We start from the raw sequence: 22191 nt of genomic DNA, 5'->3' as shown, positions 1-22191 counted from the left end.
AGACCACTAACATTTCAGTGCGGTTTCCAGTTCACCAAATCCTGCATTTTAAAGTATCAGAAGTTTATGTCAGTCTGTACTTTTTAATAGAAAAAAGTTATTTTTCTGTAGATTTTATTTATTTGATAGAGAGATCACAAGTAGGCGGGGTGGGAGGGTGGTGGAAGCAGGCTCCCTGCTGAGCAGAGAGCCTGATGTAGGGCTCGATGCCAGAACCCTGAGACCATGACCTGAGCCGAAGGCAGAGGCTTAACCCACTGAGTCTCCCAGGTACCCCTAATAGAAAAATTTTAAGTTTCAATAATGTTTCCTGCTTTGAAAGAGTTTATAAGAATTGGCCCTCCCCCAAAGACTCACATTCCGCATTCTAAGTACCAGATCCTATCCCTGGTCACACATTCTGGGGACAGCGGTGTGTTCCCAACCACCTGCTCCCGGCATGAAATGCTCTCAGACAAGGCAGCCTGGTGAGGCGTTGGGTGTGCTTTTAATGGTCTTTCTGCCTCTTCCCTAGGTGTCAGGCTGCTCTGCCTACCTCTAGAAGCTCTTCCTTTCTCCCTTCCAAACCTCTCTTCTTACTTGCTGCTTTCCTATCTTCTGTGGCTAGGAGACCAGGTAAAGAGCCTGCATTTTACATGATGAGTAAATGGGTTCCTGGTTAGGTCAGCTATGGGGGCTCCTTGGGTCAAGTGCATGAGCTTTAGTGCATGGACTGCAGGGTCTCGATTCCAATGGCTTATTCGTCTTTGGGGCTATGTTCTTGCTCTTTGACTGTGTTCTGCGTGTGCTGGGGAGGTGGCCTCCTGTCCCGTGGAGGGTGAGGCCCTGGCTGTGTTCATCGTGATGTCTATGTGCCCGGCCTCCTGGCTGCGGGCATTGTGGACCCACAGCCCGCCCCCCCACTCACCCGCCGGCCTCCTCCCTGCTCTGTGCACAGATCTGGCAGTGTGGTGGGACCCTGGAGACACACCCCTGCTCGCACGTTGGCCACGTTTTCCCCAAGCAAGCTCCCTACTCCCGCAACAAGGCTCTGGCCAACTGCGTCCGAGCCGCGGAAGTGTGGATGGATGAATTTAAAGAGCTCTACTACCATCGCAACCCGCATGCCCGCTTGGTGAGTTCCCCCACCCCCCTGCGCCCCCGGGCTGGGCGCCTCCAAACCAAAGCAGCCGATTCTGGCTTCCCCCCCACCTAGCAAACTGGTTCCAGAAATAGAGACTAACTCAAGCACCCATGATACAAGTCTGGGAAACCTTTATTCCTCCCGCTTAGAATAATACCGACTGTTGCTTCTCATTAGTCACAGTAATGATGGTCTGCGCAGTCATCACCAACCCTGATTTCCAGACTACTGAACCACACTGCTCCCGGGGGACTGCGAGGCTAGGTTCCCGCATGCTTCCCGTGGCCTGACGTTTTTGCCAGCTGATCAACGCCTAATTTGGTTTCATGTGTATTTCTGTTGAAGGACATTATGACATACATATTTTCGATTCTTTACACCAGACTCACGGCCAACAGCCCTCTAACATGTGCCCGAGCAAAGCCCATCCCACCCATGTAATTTCTCTGTCAGGCCCAGCGTGGCCTTCTTGAACCTAGGAATGCTAGCCAGCCCTCCAGCATGGTGCTCGGGGGGGCTTTTGAACAGTGATGTCACCAACACAGAGCGGCAAAACCTGGAAAATGTGGCACCAGGAAGATCCCAAACAGGACACTTGTTGACAGTATGGGAACTGAGACGTACCTCAGCTAGGAGCGTCCCGTGGGGTGATTGTGATTTCTGGCCACTCTGCGCATGTCTGCGAGTGACAGAGAAGGTGTGGAACCACAAGTACTGATATTAGGGTTACAAAGAAATTTCAGCGGGTAGGTCCACTGCCCCTGCACGAGCCAGCTCTACAGGCCCCGGCACAGGGTGCCCGCCTGCGTCAGCATAACTCAGAGGTCTGCTTGGCAAGATGAGATGTGCCGCAAACACTCTCAATTCTGGCCACTTGAGGAAAATCTCTTCTTCTGAATCCTTAGCGAGCCCTTCAGGATAGCTGTGAAATTCTCATTTTGTAGATGAGATGAGGCCTCGTGGGCGATGCAGACAGAGCTGGGCCTGGGGTGTGTGCCCTCCCATGGATCCCACTCCCTGCTCTGCTGAGCCCTGTGAAGCTGCCCCGACCTCCCCCTTGGCCCTTCTCCGCCTCTGGACGCCAGGGTCACGGCTTCCTCTGTCCTGCCCACGGCCACAGGGTGGAAACATCAGCTCCTTCCTCTAACCCAGACTGGAAGCCCCAGTTCCCTCTTCCCGAGGATTCCCAAAGAATCTTCCCGAGGATTCCCGAAGAATAACATAGGGTCATGGCATACGCCTTTGGTCTGGATGCCTGGGGCCCAGCGTTAGTATGGGCATCTGGTTGAAGGGAGGACCCTGTGACTCACCAAAGAAAGAACCACTGGGAAATACGTAAAAATCTGAAATTTTACTCAGCCAGTTTTCTATCATTACCATTTTGCTAACTATCTAGCTTGTCATGTTTTGATACTCTAGCTTCATGGGGCAGGGACAGTAACATGTCAGCCCTCGGCTTTGTGCCTCTGGCCATGCTAAGTAGACGCTTGCTTTTATTCAGTAAGTAGAAGTTCTCAATCCTTGGTCTGGTCCAGAAAACTGACCTCCCACCAGTATTTATCATCGTGGCACTTTGCGCTCACCACTCCAGGTTTATGTTCCAATGCCAGTATGTTGAGCACACCAGGTCTTTGAGCGTGATGACATCGAGGATGCTTGACCTGTGTTTGAAAGCGCACGCTCAGGTATCAGTCGTTCAGAAGGTCCTGGTGTACGTGCTCTAAGGATGGTCGCTGGTCTGGGATCACGTGCTCACCTACGGGCAGGCCCGAGACCCAGTGTGGCTGCAGGACCCGGCGGCTCCTTGACTTCATCACCAGGCACTTTGTGTTGTGTAGCTGCGTGCGCCTCCCTGAAGCGAGGACCTCTGAGAAGGCAGTCGTTTGTGTGACCGTCTCGGCTGCCGGGGAGCGGCAGCTGTGTCTGAGGCTGGTCTGAGGCTCCGAGCCTGCACGGGGCCTGGCGCTCGGGAGGTGCTCAGTGCTGCTGAGGAAGGGAGCGTCCGTGGACAGGGGGCCGCAGGGACTCACTGTCTGTGCTGTTTCCTCAGGAACCCTTTGGGGATGTGACGGAGCGGAAGCAGCTCCGTGCAAAGCTCCAGTGTAAGGACTTCAGGTGGTTCTTGGAGAACGTGTACCCAGAACTGCACGTGCCTGAGGACCGGCCTGGCTTCTTCGGGATGGTGAGCGAGGCGGGCATGTGGCGGGCTGGGGGTTTCCTGATCAACAAATCCTGGCCGAGAAAGGCTCCTTTACGGGGACTGCTGGCCTTCCTCTCCCTCCCTCCCCTTCTGCATTCAGGCACTGTCTTTCCTTCTCCCCATGTCTGGGCTTCCGGTCCAGAATGTCAGTACTAGAAGCCACTCCAAACTGGTGAGTATAAGCCTCCCATTTTATAGATGAGGAGACTGAGGCTCACTTAGTGCTTCCATGTCCATGTCAGTTACCTCGCCTCAGTCTTCAATGGCTGGACCAGTTAGTAATTCCCTACTCAGGGATTCATAAAGGCAGTAATGGAGGGAGATGAGTCACTTCTGTTATTTTAAAGAACCCGAAAGAAATGTTTCTGGGATGAAGTCAACTAAAATGTCCAGTGCCTTTGGCTTTTGGGAAGAAATACACCAACTTAGGGAGATCTCCTGTGTCATGTTGATCAGAAGTGCCCGTGTTCTATTCTGGAAGTCTTTGATAAATGCAAAGCAGGACACCCTATGACCAACTAATCTTCAACAAAACAGGAAAGAATATCTAGTGGAAAAAAAGCTATTCTCTTCAACAAACGGTGTTGGGAAAATTGGACAGCCACATGCAGAAGAATGAAGCTGGACCATTTTCCTTATACCATACGTAAAGATAAACTCAAAATGGATGAAAGACCTAAATGTGAGATAGGAATCCATCAAAATCCTAGGAAACAACAGGTGTTGGTGAGGATGTGGAGAAAGGGGAACCCTCCTCCACTGTTGGTGGGAATGCAAGCTGGTGTAGCCATCCTTAAGCCACTTTGGAAAACAGTATGGAGGTTCCTGAAAAAGTTAAAAACTGGGGCGCCTAGGTGGCTCAGTGGGTTAAAGCCTCTGCCTTTGGCTCAGGTCATGATCTCAGGGTCCTGGGATCGAGTCCCATTGGGCTCTCGGCTCGGTGGAGAGCCTGCTTCCTCCTCTCTCTCTGCCTACTGTCTATTAAATAAATAAAAAAATATATATTTTTTTAAAGATTTTATTTATTTATTTGACAGAGAGAGAGATCACAAGTAGGCAGAGAAGCAGGCAGAGAGAGAGGAGGAAGCAGGCTCTCTGCGGAGCAGAGATCCCGATGCGGGGCTCGATCCCAGGACCCTGAGATCATGACCTGAGCCGAAGACAGCGGCTTAATCCACTGAGCCACCCAGGCGCCCCAATAAATAAAATATTTTTTAAAAAAAGTTAAAAACAGAGTTACCCTATGACCCAGCAATTGCACTACTATTTATCCGAGGGATACAAACATAGTGATTTGAAGGGGCACATGTCCACAATAGAGCAGCAATGTCCAAAACAGCCAAACTATGGAAAGAGCCCAGATGTCCATTGACAGCTGAATAGATAAAGCAGATGTGGTGTGTACATATATGTATTGATTGGAATATTACTTGGCCATCAAAAATAATGAAATCTTGACTTCTGCAATGAACTAGAAGGTATTAAGCTAAGTGAAATAAGTTAATCAGAGAAAGACAATTATATCATTTCACTCATATGTGGAATTTAAGAAACAAAACAGATGAAGATAGGGGAAGAAAAGGAAAAATAAAGTAAGATGAAAACAGAAAGGGAGGCAAACCGTAAGGGACTCTTAACTCTCGGAAACAAATTGCGGGTTGCTGGAGGGGAGGAGGGTTGGGGGATGGGGCTGCTGAGTGATGGACATAAAGGAGGGCACATGATGTAATGAGCACTGGGTCTTATATGAGACTGATGAATCACTAAATTCTACCTCCGAAACTAAAAAGAGAGATAGAATTGCAAGCACATTGCATGGAATGTGAGTTCTCCACGACTGTGAACTATATCAGAACCAATTACATCTTCAGTCACCTAAAAAAAATAAAAGCAAACACCGTGAACAACTATCTCCCTAATAGGTGGGGTCTCTTGACTGTGCCTAAATCTCTGGCTTTTTTGATGATATTTTCATTCACCCAACATATTTGTGTTTCTCAAGACTGTCTGTAACTTTCAGAATACCCCAACTTTAACATTTACATGGAGTTTACCCTGTGCTAGGCACTGCTCTGGGCATCGGGGTTTGATGGTGGAAGGACAACCGCTCTCCCACCTTTAAGAAGTGTATTGTCTATGAGGGAGCTGGACATTAAATAAATAGTCACACACACAAAATAAATACAGAGCAGGCCATTAGTGCATTAAATTCAATTTTCATTGTGAAAATGTCCATCAGAGAGCGTGGTGTAAGGAACCCTGTCCTGAAGAATCTAGAATCGTCATGATTTCGCCTCTCCTGCTTTCTGGCTTCTCTGCTCCCTCCTCTCACAATTTTTCTTTGCTCAGGCACATCCTGGGCATCATGTCATCTCAGTCCTGGTCACTGTCACATGCACGTCTGTGTGGATATGATCTCACACAACCATAGACCATTATCACACCCAATCTGAGGAGCAATCATTTCTTCATTTCCTTTCCTATCAAGCCCTTATCAGATTCCCCCAGTTTTTCACATCTTTCTCGGGGTAGTTGACTTGTTCTGATGGGGATCAAACCCGGTCTACCCATTGTGTTTGGCTGCCATGTCTTTCCTCCCAGGACTCTTTGAACTAAGGCAGACCTCTTCCCTTTCTTCCCCTCCTTTAGCTGATAACTGTTTAAAAAAACCCAGCATCTCTTTTCCTGTAGAACATCTCACCCTTGGGGTTACCTCATTATCTCCCTGTGGGGGTCTTTTAAATGGTGCCTCTCTCACCCACCCTTCTTAAACTAGAAATGAGGTCTAAAGGCTTGACTGGGGTGGGAAGCGACACTTCCTGGGTGCGCTCTGGGTTCCAGTTGCGTCAACAGCGGGAGCACCTCACCTCTGGTCTGCCTCTAGTGACAAGGGAGCCTCTCCCGGACCAGCTGCTCTCAGAGGCCATTCAGCCTTCTGTCTCCTGTTTCTGGTGGCTGTTGACCATCATGGCCTAGGCTCATATTTCTTCTTAAATATGGAAGGCTTCACAAATTTGCTTGTCATCCTTAAGCAGGGCCCACCCTGATCTTCTCCACATCGTTCTAATTTTAGCATATGTGCTGCAGAAGCGAGCCCTAGACCCGTATTTCAAATGGCATTGCCAATCGGGGCTTTTTCTAGTGCTTTCATTCCTTCTGCACCGTGAGCTGAGGTTCTTCTGTGAGGAAGACTGTTCCCTCGTTAACCAGGAAAGTTTGGTATCTATGAAATTTAGAGTTCATTCAGAAAAGGCGTAACCCATTTTTCAGTCTTTCTCTTTATTTGGTTTTCAGGATAAGAGTTGGCACTCCAGTTTGCTCCAATGGGGCGGAATGGGTTGTTTTTGTTTGTTTGTTGGCTCATTTGCGTTTTGGCTTTTTCTTTTCTTGAGCAACATTGTAAACCAACGGGCTTTTATATGGCCCATGTGCTTCAGTCAATTAGTCTGGTGTGTGTGTGAGTGTGTGTGTGTGTTTTCTTTTAACTGCTCAGGTTGCCTGTCTTTGGCTAGTGAGAATCTCTTTATTTTGGCTTCTAGGATCTTGACTGCTTCTGTTGGTTTGATCGCCTCCTTGATTCTGGCCATGCTTGTCTTCTCCATCTGCTGCCATCCTTCCCGGAAGCCCCAACACTTTCTGGGGGGGCAGTGGTCACAGCCCACAGTCTGGATGCCAGTGATGGTCTTTGTCTCTAGAGCACACACCACAACCGAAACCCAATGCTAGCCACATAAGTAATGGGACATTTTTTAGTAGCCATGTTTTAAAAAAAGGAGCAAGTAAAGTTTATATTTTAATTCAGTATACCCCCAATATTATTAGCTTTAGCACTTGTTTTCACACTGAGTCTTGAAATCTGCTGTATTTTATCTTTACAGCGTGTCTCAATGTGGACTTAGCCCCTGTCAGGTGCCATGTGGCCACACACCGCCAGTGGGTACCATGTGGGATAGACCAGCACTATAGCTTTTCAGTAGGCAGAGAAAAGAAAAGTGTATTTTTGAGAAACAAATTGTGAGCTCATACTGATATCTCAAATTCAAATGTAATCTTACAGGATTTTTTTCTTCTTCGATATTACACTTGTATTTCTTCTTTTTTAAGATTTTATTTATTTATTTGAGAGAGAGAGAGCGCGTAAGCATAGGCAGGGGGAGGGGCAGAGAGAGAGAGGGAGAAGCAGGCTCCCCACTGAGCAGGGAGCCTGATGTGGGGCTCCATCCCAGGACTCCGGGATCATGATCTGAATTGAGGGCAGATGCTTAACCAACTGAACCACCAGGCACCCCAATACTTGTATTTCTTTTTTCTTACACTGAAAATCTTAGTTTTAAGAAATATCCACATATTACTTATTTGCTTTATCTTAAACTTTTATTTATTTTTATTTTTTATTTTTAAAGATTTTATTTATTTGACAGACAGAGATCACAAGTAGGCAGAGAGGCAGGCAGAGAGAGGGTGGGGAACAGGCTCCCTGCTGAGCAGAGAACCTGATGCGGGGCTCGATTCCAGGACCCTGAGATCATGACCTGAGGCTTAACCCTCTGAGCCACCTAGGCGCCCCTATCTTAAACTTTTATTTGAAGTAGTTTCAAGAATGTTTATAGCAGCAATGTCTACAATAGCCAGACTATGGAAAGAACCTAGATGTCCATCAACAGATGAATGGATCAAGAAGATGTGGTATATATACACAATGGAATACTATGCAGCCATCAAAAGAAATGAAATCTTGCCATTTGCGACGACGTGGATGGAACTAGAGCGTATCATGCTTAGTGAAATAAGTCAATCGGAGAAAGACAACTATCATATGATCTCCCTGATATGAGGACATGGAGAAGCAACATGGGGGGGTAGGGGGATAGGAGAAGAATAAATGAAACAAGATGGGATTGGGAGGGAGACAAACCATAAATGACTCTTAATCTCACAAAACAAACTGGGGGTTGCTGGGGGGAGGTGGGATTGGGAGAGGGGGAGCGGGCTATGGACATTGGGGAGGGGAGGCGAACCATAAGAGACTATGGACTCTGAAAAACAACCTGAGGGTTTTGAAGGGTCAGGGGTGGGAGGTTGGGGGAACAGGTGGTGGGTGATGGGGAGGGCACGTTTTGCATGGAGCACTGGGTGTTGTGCAAAAAGAATGAATACTGTTACGCTGAAAAAAAAAATAAATGAAGTAGTTTCAAAATAATAACACACTGACAGTGTGATACTGAATGAGGTTTAAGATTTCTTTGCAGATCTATTTGTTTGTAGAATATAATTCACTAAGGAAATGTAATCAAATATGAGATAGTCTAAAAAATGGTATATTCTAAAGTCACTTAATATCATTTTATTCTGTGTCTCACCAACATGATACAGCTGGCTTAGTTAATCTCAGTTTTAATCATTAGAGGCTCCCCCCAACCTCCTTTAGTATTTTTGTAGTTTCTTCCAAATCTTTCTGAACATAGGGAATTCATTTGAGGTCAAGGTCCTTTGGTGGTCAAACATGGCTAGATGACATTTGAACCTTTCCAAACCATTCCAAGATGCTCTGATTATTCTAAACATCTCCTATTCCCAGATTCCTTCACAAAGCAAAGAGACTCCAAGAACACGGAAGTCTGTGACTTACGAGCTAGTGGATTGTGGAAACTTCTTTCTATATGGCTGAGTCTTGTCTTCAGAAACAGCCCAGTCAAGGGTGGACAAGGGCCAGGGCAGGGGTGGGGTTCACAAAGAGTTCATTGAGGGGTCTTTGAACTTTCTAGAAAGGGATTTAGAAAGGTGTGTGTCTTTCCCTAGAGGCTCCTGAAAGGGAAGAGGGAGCACGGTTTTTTGCTCTTAGAATGTTTGAAGGGTTTTAGATCTAAGAGGTACCTTAGAGATGACATTAGATAGACAGCATTGAGTGATGGAGAGAGCACTGGACTTGGGCGCTGAGGTCCCGGATTCAGACTCAGGTGACTATACCTGCGTGACTTTGGGCAAGTCAACGGCTCTGTATTATGCTGTTTCTTGTAGCCTAGAATCGTGCGCTTCTAATCTGGGGGCTGGTGAGTCTCTCAATCAGGGTATCTTTTTGCAGATGCATTCTTGCAGGAGTCCTTGGTACATGTGTGAGGCGACAACCCAGCTATACTTGGACTAGTGCAACAATAAGGCTGCACTAATGAGAACTGGAGAGATAGAAGCTTTCAGGCCATAAAGAGTTAAACTGTCTGCAACTCAGATCTAGAATCTTAAAATGGGGGTTATGCTTCTTGCCTATGGCATAGAATGGGAAGGCACTTCCTGACCTCGAAATGTCAGGGGCTCTTTCCATTAAATCCAGTTCTCGGGGCAGACACTGCTTTCTAATGGAGTCATTACCCTCAGAACCTTGGGTGGGATCTGTTGTTGCACATAAATCTGGACCAAAATGCCGCCTTTGTGTTTTGTTTAGCTGCAGAACAAAGGACTGAAAGACTACTGCTTTGACTATAACCCTCCTAATGAAAACCAGATCATGGGACACCAGGTCCTTCTATATCTCTGTCATGGAATGGGTCAGAACCAGGTAGGTGCTGCTTCTGTCTAGCTGGACATCCCAGGGCCAGTGGGCAGCAGACAGCAGGAGGCGCTGTGCTCAAGGGACTGTTGGTATGAATCTCTCCGTTTTAAAAAAAATTAAAAGTTTGAGGGCGCCTGGGTGGCTCAGTGGGTTAAAGCCTCTGCTTTCGGCTCAGGTCATGATCCCAGGGTTCTGGGATCGAGTCTCGCATCGGGCTCTCTGCTCCGCGGAGAGCCCGCTTCCTCCTCTCTCTCTGACTGTCTCCCTGTCTACTTGTGATTTCTGTCTGTCACATAAATAAATAAAATCTTAAAAAAAAAAATTAAAAGTTTGATAACAAAGATCAGAGTAAAAAAAATAAATAAATAAAATATTAAACATTTGATATTTTTTGCATGATCCAGGTAATATATGCTTATTGCAGAACATTTGAAAAAAAGAAAACAAAACAAAAAAAACAAAACCCAGAAGCAGTGAGTGAATGACAGGCCCCCGCAACCGCCATGAGAATGAAGACATATTTACTTCGCATCTCTTTGGATGCAAGGCCTTTGGATTATTGTTTGAAATAGTTATTATCATCATGTCTATGTGTTTTCTATTTCATTATTTCCACTTACTTCATCATACTTTTTTTGTGTTACTAGACATCCTTTGAGAATATCATTCCCAAGGGCCTTTGATAATCCTTCATGCGGGTGGATTACTATTTAGTTATAACTGAGTCCCTGCTTGCCTGTCTTTGTGATTGTAAGTGCTCCTGCCACTAACTTCTTGTCAGAAAAAAAAAAAAAAAGGAAAAGAAAAACCCCACCAGATCTGCATTTTGGATGAGTTCCTTAGAATTAATGCTTAAACGGAATTACATGTTTTGATGCATGGTGCCACACAAAGGAGTGTTTAGAGTAACTACCAGGGGCCTGGGCAGGGCTGTCTGGGTGACGTCTGAGTTTCAAGGTGGGCAGGTGGAGACCGGGAAGGTGTGTGGCCTAGACCAGGATCCCAGCCCAAGCAGGCAGATACACCAGCAGGGCGGGGCCCATGGAGGATGGAGGAGACAAGGTGTCAGACACCTGGAGACGAAGGGGTGGGATTAGAATTTCTTCCAACCTAGAGTCCCCCCAGGTTCTCACCCAGTGATTTCCCTTCTTCCACCTCAGACAGTAACTTGTGCATGTTGCTTGCTCCGTTTTTAGTTCTTCGAGTACACGTCCCAGAAGGAAATACGCTATAACACCCACCAGCCAGAGGCCTGCATCGCTGTGGAGGCAGGAATGGACATTCTCACCATGCATCTCTGCCAGGACACTGTCCCAGAGAATCAGAAGTTCATCTTGCAGGAGGTAAGTGAGCTGTCTCCTGCCTTCCTTGCTGTCAGTCCGGGGGCTGCCGATGGGGGGAGTAGAGGGAGAGTTCTCCGGCCTAGTCCTTGCGGGTCTCAGGTGGCCACATACAGGAGACTGGGGGCTTCCTCCAAGCTGCTGGCAGTGTGGTGGGGGTCTGACATTCAGCGTCAGCACCCAGCATCAGTAGCCTTGTGGCTCCCCTCCAGTCGTCCTGCCCTCCTCCAACCTGTGGTCACAGCCGTGGAAACAGGAGCTGTGCAAACACAGTCGAAGATGAAATGGGGTTTAAATGAGTGGAACAAATAGCCAAAGTGTAAGGGTGTGAGGTTAGGTTAGACCCAAGTAGAAGCTACTCCATGTCTTTAAGCCTCATTTTCCCCAGCTGTAGAACGGGAACAATAACAGCGGACCAGATGTGTGGCAGAAATAGTCCTTGGAAACCATGAAGTTCTACAGAGATCAGCTATTACTTGTAGGATAAGAATGAACATCAAGAAACACAGGATAAGAAAACACCCCTTGGAGGGAGCTGGCGCTCCTTCAGAATAGTTACTGTGGGCTGGGAACTGGGTATTATTTCAGGCCTGAAAGGCACCAGCCACACTGCACAGCCACAACGGGACCCGTGAATCAGTCAAATCCTTTGAGTCATGAAAAAGCACTTGAGGGAATAAATCCAAAGCAAATAATTCAAAAGAAAAAAATCAGTTCTCTTTTATCTCCACGGGAAGCTTTCATTCCCAGCCTAACCCCAGGGACAGAAAGATTGGTCTCTGTTGCTTATAAATGGGTTAATTCTAGGTATGATTAGAAGGTGGAATCCATTTTCCCGTGGACAGTATTATGATTAGCAGTGAAATCCGCAGGCTCCCTAGACAAGCCTTGCGCTGTGGCGCTCTGCATCTGGTATGAAAAATAAGACAGAAGACACCCCCGGTCTGTGGTTCTCTACAGCGCCTGCCCCCGCCTCCTCTTCTCTCTTCTAATTGGAACCTGTTTGTAAGCCCTCAAGGAAGAGTCATGCAAGCGAGAAATCATAAAATTGGTTTGAAATGTCACTACAATTTTATCTTAAATTTCAATGACCATTTAAGGAAAAAATAAGTTTCCTTAGAAGGGTGGGAGAAGGGTGGCTATATTTAATCATTTCCTTTCCTGGTGCTCTGAGGGCAACTTGGGAGCTCTCTTAAGGGTTTTAAAGGTGAATATTTTTTGCGATTCTTCTTCATATAATTCTGTTTCCAAGGCTGGTCTTTCCCTAGAACAGCTATGCCCATTCCACCCTTCTGGTCCTCAGCCACGATGATGATCCCTTGGGCTGTACAGCTTATGACAGAGAGAGGCGGAGGGAAAAAACAAATTCCAGGGCCAGAGGAGAGGCTTGCTGAACTAACTCAGCAACAGTTGGGAAAAAGAAGAGGAGGGGGAAGCACTAAAGAGGACCGTGATTTTTGGGGTTGGGGAAATGGTCACGGTCCCATAAAACCGATGTCCTGGCAGGTGACTTACCCTCTCATCCAGCTGTTCTCTGGCTGAGCTGGGATTACATCCAAGGTTCCCGAGTCTGCCTTTAAAAACCTAAGAGAAAGAGATTGCCAGGGATGGAATGAGTTGACCTGAGGGATGTGAAAGAGGTTAATAAGGGATCTTTGATCCTGATTTCCCTGAAGGAAAAGAATAGCGGTAGGGAAGGAGGCAGGGAGTCTGATAGATCCCTAGAGTGGCCAGCAGGTGGCACCACCGGCCCTGACGGTGGAGTTGTGGACCCTGGTGCCAAGATTCTGGTGCCAGGGGATCCACACCTGTCCACACCTGGCCCTTCCTATGTGCACACCCTGTTGCCTTCGCACAGGGCAGACACTCTGTGCTCAGTAACTGCGTCTGAAATGATAAAAAGTCCCCTGAGCTCTGAAGAATACATTGTAAGGAAAAAGATACTTTCTGGGGAATTATTTGGGTTTCTCTTAAATACCCATAGTTTATCATCTCTTGTAGGATGGTTCTTTATTCCACACACAGTCCAATAAGTGCGTTCAGGCTGAGAGGAAGGCGTTCAGTGACAGTTTCGTACCCCTCTTGCGGGACTGCACCGCCTCAGAACATCAGAAATGGCTCTTCAAGGAGCACATGGGATAAACTGTCACTGTACAAGGAGCTCACGGAAGGAGCGGGAAGGCCCTGGACTGTGCCCGACAGAGACTGAGCTACATCTAGTGACAGATCCGCCCCCCCCACGCCGTCTGCTCTCCTTTGATAAGGAAGTCACTTTACAACCTACACAGGTGATGTTGGATTGGATAAGCTTTGTACTGATTTTGAAAACCTCAAAATTGCTCCCATATGCCCTATTTTCAAAGGGTGGTCATAAATTGTTAACTCTTGGTATTCAGAGAATTAAAACCTTTAAGTATTTTTCTATCAAGATGTGTGTTCTACTGTCATGCCTTTCTATTACAATCCCTAGCAAAAAGGCAAAAATTCTATTTTTGGTGTTTGCAGGGATCACCAGGCATTAAGATGTTTGCATAGGTGGATATCAGACTCACGCAGCGTGCTCTATGTAAACTGACAACACCTCAGACATTGGGTTAGTTTTTCTCAGTGTAGACAGATGAATGCTAGGATTGTTGTGTTGATGATCGCCCAGAACGACTCCAGCTGTCCTGGCTATCATCAATCTGATACCACTCTGAACTTCAGTTTCTTCTTCTGTAGAATGAGAATAATGAAACCAAGCATGGAGGGGAGTCTCGAGAATGAAATAACAGAACAGATGTGGAGTTAGTTCAGTCCCTGGCATGTAGTACGGGCTCATTAAATTTCTAGTTTCATAAATAACATGTTATAATATGTGAAGCACAATAAATTCATCAGTGGGTGTTCATCCAAAAATAAAGACTAAGTAATCTGGTTATTTTATCTTTATGGGATTAAATAGCCCAGCGGGAGGTGGGACTGTGCTGTGAACTCTTTCCAGCACGGCTCAGTTCTCTTGTAAATGGTTAAAGCGAGAACTTTTATGTTCTCCATCTTTTCCCCTTTCTGTGTGTCCGTCTGAGCTGGATGAAGGGGTGTCAGCCTCCCCCACCCCCGGGGCATGGGAGGCAGTTCAGGCAGATGTAAAACGGATGCTGACCAAGTCCATAGGGAGTGCGAGGAGGCGTTTGTGCGCCTTCACAGGCCACCGCCACTAATCCGTTTGGCTTGTGAGTCATCCCCCTTACTCCTGCAATCAACTGACACGTGGTCATTTTTAGGGTAGAAAACTAATATGACATTTTTTAGGGTGTCAAGGGAAATATTTTTATGGACTGGGAGGCAATTTACATTTTGAGGAACACTTCCCTTCTCCAGTGGTTGGGGAGTCTGAGCCTGGTGTCTCCCCCTGGCCCACTGGAAGGTGTGAGTTGGCCCCCAGTCCCGGGACGCGGAGCCAGGAGTCTGTCGGCCGGCCTTAGCTAAACCGTGGTACGTCATCCCACCTTCCAGGACTCATTTCCTCATCTGCGTCACAGGGATAAGAATGTCCTTCAGAATCTTGCTTTCTTAACTGCATTTTTTCATTACCCTAAGGATTACAGTATGCTTCCTGAATTTATCACACTGTTTTTCAGTGGAGTATCGAGTGAATTCCAGTAAAATCTGGCAAGTTTGTATTAGTGTAGCTCTCTTTCCTACCCCCTCCTCTGGGTTATTGTGGGTGTACGTGTATGTTATAAACTCAATTGAATGGTATAAATTATTACGTTAAATCATTTTAATTATTGAAAGAGTAACAGGAGAGAAAAAGCGTATATAGGTGTGGATATATATGTGTGTATGACACACACAGTCTGTTACATTTACCCACGTCTGCATCATTTCCACGCTGTTCTGTATGTCCTGTGACTTGGAGTCCCCTCTGGTGTCATCTTCTTTCAGCATAAAGACTTCCTGGCGTTTCATCTAGGATGGATCTGTGCTACCTTCAGTTTTTTGGAGGATAGCCTGGTTGAATAGAAAATGCTAGTTGATAGGGACACACACACCCCCTCCCCCGCCACCTTCAGCTCTGTGAATCTGAGATCACACCCCTTTAGTGTCCCCTTTGTTTGGAGTGGGAGCTTCTCCGGTAATCATTGGGTTACCTGTATGTGGGGAGCAGTTTTTCTCTTGCTGCTTTTGAGATTTTTCTCTTAGACCTTAAATTCTCTTTCTCTTCAGTCTGTCTCTGGCTTTCAGCAGTTTAACACATGTCTAGATGTGGTCTGTGTTTATCATACTTAGGGTGTGTTGAGCTTTGGAGAATGTTAATGTTTTTAAAATCAGTTTGGGAAGGTCTACGGCCATTATTTCTTCATTGTTTTTCCTGCCCCTCGGTCCTTCAAGCTGGAAAACGTCTATTTGCTTTCTTTAAGTTCATCGGTCTCCTTCTGCCATCTCAAACCTGCTGCTGAGCTTACAGTCACTTTATTTTGGTTATTAGACTTCTCGCCACTGAATACCCATTTGGTTCTTTTTCGTAGTACCTGTTTCTGTGTTTGAAATTAGATTCATTGTTACAAGCAAATTTTCATTTAGTTGTTTGAATATAGTTTTTTAAAAATTCTTTGAATATATTTGTAATAACTGCTTTGAAGCCTTTGTACCATAGCAGTTTAAAACATTAAAGACATCATCTTACAGTGTCTGTAGGTCCGATCTGGGGCATGGCTTCACTAGCGTCTCTGCTCAGAGGCTCCCAAGGCTGCAGCGAGGGGTCCACCTGGGCTGTGATCTCCTCTGAGACTCAGGGTCCTCCTCCAAGCCCCCTGGCTGTTGGTGGTATTCAATTCCCTGGGGTCACAGAACAGAGGACCTCAGCTCTAAAAGGTCACTGTCTACTCCCTGACATCTGGCCCTCTCCACAACATGACAGTTTGCTTCTCGAGGGCCAGTGGGAGAGTGCCTGTTGCTGATTCTTGGCTCTTTTTAGGCCTCACTTGATTAGGTCATGTTGACCCAGGATAATCTCCTAACTCAAAAGTCATCTGACTCAAGACATGAATTTCTTCAGGGCAGCGGTATCCCATCACATTCCCAGGTCCTGCCCCCACTCCAGGAGTGGGGGAGGAGACTATCTAGAGCATGTTTACCAGGAGGCAGGAAACTCGGAGCTCATCTAAAATTCTGTCTACCATAGCCCACCCTCTGGCCCCCAAGTAGGTTATGCCCCTTCCATGTGAAATATACATTCACTCCTGGGGCACCTGGGTGGCTCAGTGGGTTAAAGCCTCTGCCTTCAGCTCAGGTCATGATCTCAGGGTCCTGGGATCGAGCCCCACATCGGGCTCTCTGCTCCGCGGGGATCCTGCTTCCTCTTCTCTCTCTCTCTGCCTGCCTCTCTGCCTACTTGTGATCTCTGTCTGTCAAATAAATAAATAAAATCTTAAAAAAAAAAAGAAATATACATTCACTCCTTCCCCAGATTCCTGAGTCTTACCTCACTACAGTATGAGTTCAGAGCCCCAAACTGCATCATCTGAATCTAAAACTCATCAGCAGAAAGTTCAAAACCTAAGTCAGGTCCTGGTCCAGATGAGGCTTCTGGGTGTCTCCCAACAGGTGCGGCAGCCATGACACAGTTCCCCTCTAGCCGCGGGCCTGAGAAGCCAAGGAGACAGGTTTTTAGCCCTGCTTCGGCCGGCACACTGTCCGAAGTGGGAAGTGGGAAGCTGCAGATAATGGTTACAGACATTACATAGACAGGGGGAAATGAAGGTCGGAAGGAGCCACGGGTCCATAAGACTTTTAAAATTGAGCTAGGTAATGTGAAAATTCTCACCAAAATACTAGCCAGTAGGATCCAACATACATTAAAAGGATTATTCACCATGACCAAGTGGGATTTATTCCTGGGCTGCAAGGTTGGCTCAGCATCTGCAAATCAATGTGATACAATACATTAATAAAAGAAAGAACAAGAACCATATGATACTCTCAGTAGATGCTGAAAAAGCATTTGACAAAGTACAGCATCCTTTCTTGATCAAAACTCTTCACAGTGTAGGGATAGAGGGTACATACCTCATTATCATCAAAGCCATCTATGAAAAACCCACCGCAAATATCATTCTCAATGGGGAGAAACTGAGAGCTTTTCCCCTAAGGTCAGGAACATGGCAGGGATGTCCACTTACCACCACTGCTATTCAACATAGTACTAGAAGTCGTAGCCTCAGCAATCAGACAACAAAAAGAAATAAAAGGCATCCGAATCGGCAAAGAAGGCAAACTCTCACTCTTTGCAGATGATATGATGCTTTATGTGGAAAACCCAAAAGACTCCACCCCAAAACTGCTGGAACTCATACAGGAATTCAGTAAAGTGTCAGGATATAAAATCAATACATAGAAATCAGTTGCATTTCTATACACCAACAACAAGACAGAAGAAAGAGAAATTAAAGAGTCAATCCCATTTAAAATTGCTCCCAAAGCCATAAGATACCTAGAAATAAACCTAACTAAAGAGGCAAAGAATCTCTACTCAGAAAACTATAAAGTACTCATGAAAGAAATTGAGGAAGACACAAAGAAACAGAAAAACATTCTATGCTCATGGATTGGAAGAACAAATATTGTGACAATGTCTATACTGCCTAAAGCAGTCTACACATTTAATACAATCCCTATAAAAATACCATCAATTTTTTCCAAAGAAATGGAACAAATAATCCTAATATTTATATGGAGCCAGAAAAGACCCCGAATAGCCAGAGGAATGTTGAAAAAGAAAGCCAAAGTTGGTGGCATCACAATTCCAGACTTCAAGCTCTATTACAAAGCTGTCATCAAGACAGTATGGTACTAGCACAAAAACAGACACATAGATCAATGGAACAGAATAGAGAGCCAAGAAATGGACCCTCAACTCTATGGTCAAGTAATCTTTGACAAAGCAGGAAAGAATGTCCAATGGAAAAAAGACAACAAATGGTATTGGGAATATTGGACAGCCACATGCAGAAGAATGAACCTGGACCATTTCCTTACACCACACACAAAATAGACTCAAAATGGATGAAAGACCCCCATATGAGACAGGAATCCATCAAAATCCTTGAGGAGAACACAGGCAGCAACCTCTTCAACCTCAGCCACAACAACTTCTTCCTAGAAACATTGCCTAAGGCAAGGGAAGCAAGGGCAAAAATGAACTATTGGAACTTCATCAAGATCAAAAGCTTTTGCACAGCAAAGGAAACAGTCAACAAAACCAAAAGACAACTGACAGAATGGGAGAAGATATTTGCAAATGACATATCAGATAAAGGGCTAGTATCCAAAATCTATAAAGAACTTATCACACTCAACACCTAAAGAACAAATAACCCAGTCAAGAAATGGGCAGAAGACATGAACAGACATTTCTGCAAAGAAGACATCCAGATGGTCAACGGACACATGAAAAAGTACTCAACGTAACTCGGCATCAGGGAAATACAAATCACAACCACTGTGAGATACCCCCTCACACCAGTCAGAATGGCTAAAGTGAACAAGTCAGGAAATGACAGATGTTGGCGAGGATGCAGAGAAAGAGGAACCCTCCACACTGTTGGTGGGCATGCAAGCTGGTGTGGCACTCTGGAAAATAGTATGGAGGTTCTTCAAAAATTTGAAAATGGAGCTACCTTATGACCCAGCAATGTAGTGATCTGAAGGGGCACGTGCACCCAAATGTTTATAGCAGCAATGTCCATGATAGCCAAACTATGGCAAGAACCTAGATGTCCATCAATAGATGAATGGATGAAGATGATGTGGTGTACACACACACACACAATGGAATACTGTGCAGCCATCAAAAAGAAATGCAATCTTGCCATTTGCAACTACATGGATGGAACTAGAGGGTACTATACTGAGCGAAATAAGTCAGTCAGAGAAAGATAATTATTGTACCATCTCTCTGATATGAGTAATTTGAGAGGCAGGGTGGGGGGTTTGCAGGGCAGGGAAGGAAAAAAATGAAACAACATGGGATTGGGAGGGAGACAAACCATAAGAGACTCTTAATCTCCCAAACAAATGGAGGGTTGCTAGTGGGTGGGGGATAGGGAGAGGGTGGTTGGGTTATGGACGTTGGGGAGGGTATGTGCTATGGTGAGTGCTGTGAAATGTGTAGACCTGATGATTCACAGATCTGTACCCCTGGGGATAAAAATACATTATATGGTAATAAAAATAATATAAAAAAATTGAGCTAGGTAAATGTTTTGCTTCTCTGGATTCAGTTTCAAGACCTGGGGAGAATCCTCTGGAACTCTTGCCTCTTTCTTCTGGGCACACAGCTCCCCAACTCTTGCCTTCCTCCCTTTTTTATGAAAGGTAACACGGTTGCAGTGGAGGAGTTTTACCAAAGTGCTTCCCACTGTGGAATTTTGGGACATCCAAGAGTCTCATTTTATACTCTCACTGTCCCTTTTTAGTCCAAGCTGGCATGATTTCTGCTGAAATAATTTTCTTGAGAACTTTGGGCATCTTGTTTGAGTTCACTGCCTTTCACACCACTAGACAGAAGCCACATGCACAGATCTCTGTTTTTCTCTGCAAGCTTTCTAGGAACCCCTGGCTCAGTTGAATGCCCACACCCATAATCTTTTGAAAGGGCCCTTGGTGGGGCTGAACGTCCTGACCTTTCGATCGCTTTGAGGTTCTAACGAAAGGTAGTGCAGTCACACGCTCAGCCTTCTCTCTGGGCCGCACGTTCAGCAGCCCTTCTGAGTTTTAGCATCTTCTGCCATCTGAAGAGACTGAGAATTTTATTCCTACTTCATTTTTGTGTCACTCTATTTCTCTTTCTCCTCTTGGGTTCTACTCTGAGCAGTGGGAAGAGAGCAGGCAGCACCTTCAGGACCACCTGGAAATCTTCCCTATGTAACAGGTTCATCCCTTAGCAATCCTACATACCTGCGGGCAGTTCTGCTAAGCTTTCTGCCACATGTAACAAGGGTCGCCTTGCTCCTGTTTCCAATAACGTTGTCCTCACTCTTTTCTAATCAATCCTAATGCTTCACCAACAGTGTCCTCAACATCCGTATTTCTATGTCTGCTCAAGGAAATTTAGCCTTTCCTATTGTGTTCTGCAAATTCCCTCCAACTTTCTCCCGCTGTTCGTTGCCAAAGCTGGACCCCCATGCAAGGTGTTTGTTACAACCGCATCTCACTTCCAGGTACCAAAATCCACGTTAGTTTCCTATTGCTGTGTAACAGATCGCCAGAGACTTAGTGGCTTACGATAGCTCTTATTTACCTGTGGGTTATTAGCCTGGGTGTCACTCAGCTGGGTTCTCTGCTCTGAGCTCGTGGGCTCAAATCAAGCTGTCGGTGGGGGTTGCTCTCTCTGGAGGCCTGGGGTCTTCTTCTAAGCCCACTCTTTGTGGGCAGAATTTGGGTCTTTGTGATCACAGGACTGAGATCCTCAGCCCCTAGAGGTCGTTTGCTGAGAGATTTTCTGGCAGCCTCTGAAGAAGTCAGCCACCCTGTCGTGATGGGGCAAGGGGGCTAGGACTGAGACTGAGGAGCTGAGGACTGAGTCCCTGGGAGCTCAGAGGGACCGAGTTCATGTTGAATTTCTAGAAGCATGCTCCTCAGTGGGATTAGTACCCCAATGACAATGTAGATAATGCAGGAACATCTGAAAAATCAGGTTCAGGGATGCCATTCTTGTGATCAGAGGCCTACTTACCATTCAAGAAGGCTCCTTTCTGGGGAACCTGAGTGGCTCAGTCAGTTAAGCATCTGCCTTCAGCTGAGGTATGATCCCAAGGTCCTGGGATTGAGCCCCACGTTGGCATCCCTGCTCAATGGGGAACCTGCTTCTCTCTCTCCCTCTGCCCCTCCCCCAGCTTGTACTCTTGCTCCATCTCAAATAAAGAAAATTTCTTTTTTGAAAACTTATAAAAATTCCCCAGAAACTAAACCTTCATCACGTGAAGAGCTTCTTAGATGTCAGCTGGGAAGGGCTTGTTTTATTTATAGGCATCAATTCTGAATTTCCTTACAGGTTGAGTATGTGTTAAACTTAAATTACTTGCACCAACTAGCTTCCTTTTTTCCCTCCTACGAAAGCAGCGCTTCTCACACTTGAATGTGCACAGGGTCACGTGGCATCTAGTTAAGAGCCTGATGCATGTTTACTAGGTCTGGGATGGGCCTTGAGAGTCTGCATTTCTCCGAGTTCCCAGATGATGCCAGCGCTGCTGGTCTGTGGGCCATATTTTGAGTAGCCGGATATCCAACTGAGAAAAAGGAGAGAAGAAAGCTCCAGGTTGGCTAGCTACCAGTGTCTTACCCTCACACACACGCCAGATGGTGTTGTCAGCTCAGGAAATGTAACAGGGCTTTCTCTGAGGCCCAGTCTATTGGTCTAAACTGTCCTCCACATCCTGGGTCCTCAGGAGGCAGAGCTGGAAGGCACCCAGAGATCACCCCCTGCCCAACGTAGCTGATGAGGGGACTGAGGCCAGGGAGGAAATGAGTTTGGCCGAGGTTACACGGCAAGTTAGGGACAGCATTTTCTTTGTCAATCCCTGTCATTCCATCTGGCCACCCGTATTCTAAATTTGTTTTGGGTGTGTTTTCCTTGAAGTGTTCAGCTGGGACTCTTTTTAAAAAACATTGTATCTTCAAAAACTGGCCTTGCCATATTCTGTTAAATTATAAAATAAAATGAGTTACCAATCTTCATAGAAAGTTCTAAAGACCTTGCCACGTGGCTCGTCACAATATTTATTTAACAAGTGGGGCTGGAAATACTGGCCTCCTCAGTCTCCTGATGTCTGTGAGCGTTAGTGCGCTACACACTAAATCTCTCACACTTCTACACAACTTTAGAGTTCTGTTTTCAAGGGTTTTATTTTGTTTGATCTTCTGAAGTCAACCGGATGAGTGTGGCTATCTCCTGTTGCTACAGCTGTTGCCGCTAATAATAATAATAATTATTATGATT

General features: G+C 46.0%; 1 protein-coding gene and 1 non-coding gene across 3 annotated transcripts in view; one reads left to right on the top strand and one right to left on the bottom strand.

The window, feature by feature from the left end:
* GALNT12 (polypeptide N-acetylgalactosaminyltransferase 12) overlaps positions 1-13638 on the top strand; it is a 40090-nt gene extending 26452 nt beyond the window's left edge. The window contains exons 6-10 of one of the 2 annotated variants that reach the window (XM_046023128.1): positions 938-1114; positions 3174-3305; positions 9763-9876; positions 11067-11213; positions 13212-13638. In XM_046023128.1, the coding sequence (XP_045879084.1) occupies positions 938-1114; positions 3174-3305; positions 9763-9876; positions 11067-11213; positions 13212-13352 (711 nt within the window). In that variant the 3' untranslated portion in view covers positions 13353-13638. Of the gene's footprint in view, positions 1-937; positions 1115-3173; positions 3306-9762; positions 9986-10192; positions 10315-11066; positions 11214-13211 lie in introns of those variants that run through there. The other variant, XR_006820811.1, reaches the window with a different exon arrangement.
* On the bottom strand, positions 6314-6420 carry LOC123953665. Its single transcript, XR_006820927.1, has one exon. It is a non-coding gene; the product is annotated as a U6 spliceosomal RNA (small nuclear RNA).
* Positions 13639-22191: the final 8553 nt, after the last annotated feature.

This window comes from Meles meles, chromosome 11 (assembly GCF_922984935.1).
Source record: "Meles meles chromosome 11, mMelMel3.1 paternal haplotype, whole genome shotgun sequence".
In the NCBI taxonomy this organism is placed as follows: Eukaryota; Metazoa; Chordata; class Mammalia; order Carnivora; family Mustelidae; genus Meles; species Meles meles.
This window is presented reverse-complemented; position numbering and strand designations above follow the sequence as displayed.